We start from the raw sequence: 4,024 nt of genomic DNA, 5'->3' as shown, positions 1-4,024 counted from the left end.
AAACTTCATGGCGTTAACTGCATTTAACAGAAAGGCTTTTATGGATTCAAATTGACAAAATTAGGGACCTAATTGATCACTTCAAAAATTGGAGGACCCAATTGAAAGAAACCTCCAAATATAGAGACCTCTGAACCTATTAAACCTATTTTTAAATCTAAACTTGAATTCCTTAACATATTAATAGATTATGAGTTTTAAACAAAGATGGAAAATGTAAATGTTTTCTATTATTAAAAGATAAATCTATGATTAATCCTATTTAGAGCAGGAAAAAGTTTTGAAGTTTTATAAGGTTATAACTTAACATATTGAGAGTAATACCTAAAAGAATTTAATGGGTTTTGTAATTGGACAATGATAGGGTAATACATTTTTTTTTTTACAACATTTTAATATAACACATGTTTCATTAATAAATAAATAATGTCAATTGTAAATAAAAAGTGTCAAAATATTGTTTCGTTTGTAATTTTAATTTAACTTAGACTTATTTGTTTTATTTTAACATGTTTTGGTTATTTTGTTCAAGCTTATGTAAGCTTTTAATCTTCAATATATTTAAATTTTTTTCTTTTAAATATTTTATTAAAAAATTTCTTGACATAAAGTACGTAATAATTTTAAAAAGTTTCAAAATAAAATACTCAGCCATTTATAACGTAGGTCACCTGAGAATTTCTCCGCTTTCAACAACTTAAGTTGTAGAACCTCCCATAAAGCTTTGTAAATTTTATCACTTTTATATTCAAACAACCCTAAAATTTAATCAATCACTTTCACAAGTGTGAGAAATGACTCCTTGAACATGAAATTATTTCGATTTCCTTACGGACACAGACCAATCAATTTTCAGATTCCATATTGTTAAAAACTTAAATATTTGCATTAACTAACATAATACTCAATACCATGCTCGTAATCCCCATTATCTTTCTGCAGTGTAACAGGTGGGATGAAAAAGATGACAAGCTCCTCAATGGTAATCCAATGCTGTTCATAAATGTTCTTTTGTGTGCCTAAAAATTTTCAAATATATACTGCGCAAATTGTATTTCATATTATTAATATTCTTAAACATAGTTATAATGATATCCACAATACTTTTTGTAGTCTCTACAATCTCACTTAATTTTTAAGAAATTCATATCAAATTTTACTTCAATAATTGCGTCTTATTACTTACTACACTGCTCAATGAAACTATATGACCAAATCAAATATGATCACAGTATAGTATATTCAAGTACTTAACTCAAATGATAAAAGATCAAAAAGAGTCAAGATTCCTGACAAAACCAAAAATCTATACTTACACCATAATGGTCAAAACTGTCGGTCCTGGTTACCTACACCTTTTACTGCATCTTTAATTCATAATAAAGCCTCACAGTTGAGTAAATGGTAGAAGGTTCAGCCATTGCTCCATGCTCCATATCCCCATTAGCTCCCCTATGTGCGACAGGTGGGATGAGAGAGATCCCAAGCTCATCAATGGTCATGCAATGCCGTTCTGTGAAAGGGTTTTTCCACATGATAGAGTTCATGGATGGTGCCACAAAAAGTGGCTTCGTGTAGTCCCATGCTCTCACAATGCATGTCAGAAGATTGTCACATAACCCGCCTGCTATCTGCAACAACACATTTTTAAGTGAGAAATATAACAAGAGCCAATTGGAAACTGCAAATGATATGCTCAAAATATAAACATGCATTCAGACTTATACAAGATGTGAACATCAGATTTGAATCCTTATTTATTAAGTGGCCAGAAATTTTATCAATCTTTTGTCCTGCAAATTGGATTCACTACATTCATTCATTTTTGGAATCATAATCATGACTGATAGATGAAGATAAGTTCACATATTGAATGTGTATTATAAGTTAGATATAAGAATAAAAATATAAATCACTTGATCTTGAATTTAAGAGTTTCAATATTGACTAAATGCAGAAAAGTGTGGCATATCTAATTCCTATAATCAATCATAAAACAACACCAAAGTCTTTATGATTACATGGATCACACAACGTCACTGTTAATCATAGTGAGATTTTTATTTAATAAAAACTATATCTTCTCTAACAATGGATAGATTCTATTAATCAACAATTGAGAAGATCTAAATCCAAGCATGGAATTGAAGATTGATGATTGGGAACTTACCTACATTCTAATAATAGATTATTCACCATGGTTGCACAAACAGACCAGTCTTAGACTATACAGCTTGTTCAATGCATAGTGATGTCTTTGTCACATGATAATGTAGATAGAAAGAGATAAAACCAGCCAAGTTTGTCAGTTTGATTACCTTACCAAGAGTATTCGCTGACAATGGAGCAATAACCATGATTTCAGCCCATCTAATAAGCTCAATATGAACCACACGATCACCTATCCTTTTCCAAGTGTTCCATTCATTATCATCCCAAAATACATGAATCTCCTTAGGAAATGTTTGTACAGAAATAAAACGCAAGGATGATTTTGTAACAACTGCCCTTATTTCTGCCCATTCTGCAAAACAACGGCAAACATGTCCAAATTTTACAGCAGCAACACTTCCACAAGCAGCAATTAGTACCCGAGGCCTCCTCCGGATAGCACTACTCCCTGTTGCGGATTTTGCCATTTTACTTGCATGATCAGAGCAATCCATCACCAACAGATTTCAACAGTACCTATCTCCACATTAATGCCAGTAATGCAAAGTATCAGAAAACCAACCATCACAAACTCATATATTCACACTTGCAGGGATGAAACAGTGATCATCATATTCAAGGTTAATTGGTTCATTCCTTAAGGATCAGAGTTAGGCTTAGGAAAAATATTTATCAAACTATTGGCAGCACATTGAATACTAAGCCACCTAGATTTGAAGGGGGCAAAAATCATTTTTGCTACACAATCATCATCACAACCTCACAAATATATAAAAAGCATACATAGCATTTATCAGTGTCCACCTTAAAAAGGTCAACAAAGCCACAAATTTTAAGCAGGTTACAATATTTCCACCAGAAAGAGTGAGATAGAGAGACATAGCTCTGTGAGATTTCATAATTTTTTAGTGCAGCTCGAGGATCAAGAATTTCGGTCACACTCTTGTTTCTATAAAGTAAAAGAATACAAATTTGCCAGAAATTGGGTTAATTTGTTTCTAGTTTTCATTATCCCTTACAAGAAAAAAGAAATAAAAACGAAATCACATATACCACACACAATCATAAAGAGGATTGTCACCATAAAAAAGTGGATAACTTGAGAAAACAGAAATAATAAAGTTGAGTTGAGTCCAAGACAAACCAAAAAGACTTGGTTGGACGTAAAAATGAAGGAAATGTTCCCATTCAACACCTTTTACCGCATTTTCAGAAACAATTCATGATCACACACGTGAATCTTGAAGCAGAAGAATTCATTCTTTCATGCACACCACTCAAAAAAGAAGTGCCCATGACTGATAATCGCATAAAGAGTCCACATTCCGATTAAAGACTCGACTTTGAAGCTTGAAATGTTAATGGGGTGCACCATAATTCGCCACCAAAACGAGTGGGATGAAAAAGAAAAGCAAAAAAGAATGAGAAAAAAAAAGAAAGAGAGTGAAGACCTTGTACGTGTATCTGTGACTTCACAAACTTCTCTTCTTTCTCTTCTATGCTTCGAATCGACGAAGAACAGAGATTTTTTAAATTTCTGAGGCACCTTATGTCGTGAGAGTCCAACATTTATATTGGTTGGAGGCATAAACCCAGATTAAGCCCATACACTCTTTTGTCCTTAACACAGTATTTATTATTAGGCTAAAATTCATTTCTTTCTTTAATTTTTATAAAAAATTAAATTAAATCTTTAATTTTTATTTGTTTCAATCTAATAGTTTTTAAAAATATCCAATTAATTCATTTTTTTTAAAATTGATTTTAGATTTTTGTTAAAATTTATATATTAAATCATTTTATTTAAAATTAAATTAATTTAAATATTTGAACTTTTAAAATAAAATGATTT

The 4,024-nt window shown here is 31.3% G+C and overlaps 1 protein-coding gene across 3 annotated transcripts; it reads right to left on the bottom strand.

Moving 5' to 3' along the window:
• Window positions 1-1,129: 1,129 nt before the first annotated feature.
• On the bottom strand, window positions 1,130-3,701 carry LOC106753000 (phosphopantothenoylcysteine decarboxylase). 3 transcript variants are annotated; one of them, XM_022777347.1, is made up of 3 exons: window positions 3,624-3,701; window positions 2,319-2,688; window positions 1,130-1,631 (listed from the first exon to the last, which is right to left on the bottom strand). In XM_022777347.1, exons 2-3 carry the CDS (start codon window positions 2,664-2,666, stop codon window positions 1,359-1,361), a joined length of 621 nt encoding a protein of 206 aa, XP_022633068.1. In that variant the 5' UTR covers window positions 2,667-2,688; window positions 3,624-3,701; the 3' UTR covers window positions 1,130-1,358. The 3 variants fall into 3 exon arrangements, with proteins under 3 accessions (XP_022633068.1, XP_022633069.1, XP_014490268.1); XM_022777348.1 differs by lacking the exon at window positions 3,624-3,701 and adding an exon at window positions 2,977-2,999; XM_014634782.2 differs by lacking the exon at window positions 3,624-3,701 and having other exon boundaries at window positions 2,319-2,952.
• Between the last annotated feature and the right edge of the window lie 323 nt (window positions 3,702-4,024).

The sequence above is a fragment of the Vigna radiata genome, unplaced genomic scaffold (assembly GCF_000741045.1).
Source record: "Vigna radiata var. radiata cultivar VC1973A unplaced genomic scaffold, Vradiata_ver6 scaffold_122, whole genome shotgun sequence".
Taxonomy (NCBI): Eukaryota; Viridiplantae; Streptophyta; class Magnoliopsida; order Fabales; family Fabaceae; genus Vigna; species Vigna radiata.
The sequence above is the reverse complement of the archived record's forward strand: the minus strand, read 5'-3'. Positions and strand labels throughout refer to the sequence as shown.

Excerpts from the sequence above, each read along its gene's own strand:
- LOC106753000 (XM_022777347.1), bottom strand. The coding sequence starts at position 2,666 with ATGGATTGCTCTGATCATGCAAGTAAAATGGCAAAATCCGCAACAGGG. Across the intron at positions 1,632-2,318 it reads CAGCGAATACTCTTGGTAAG|ATAGCAGGCGGGTTATGTGA; the intron begins GTAATCAAACTG and ends GTGTTGTTGCAG.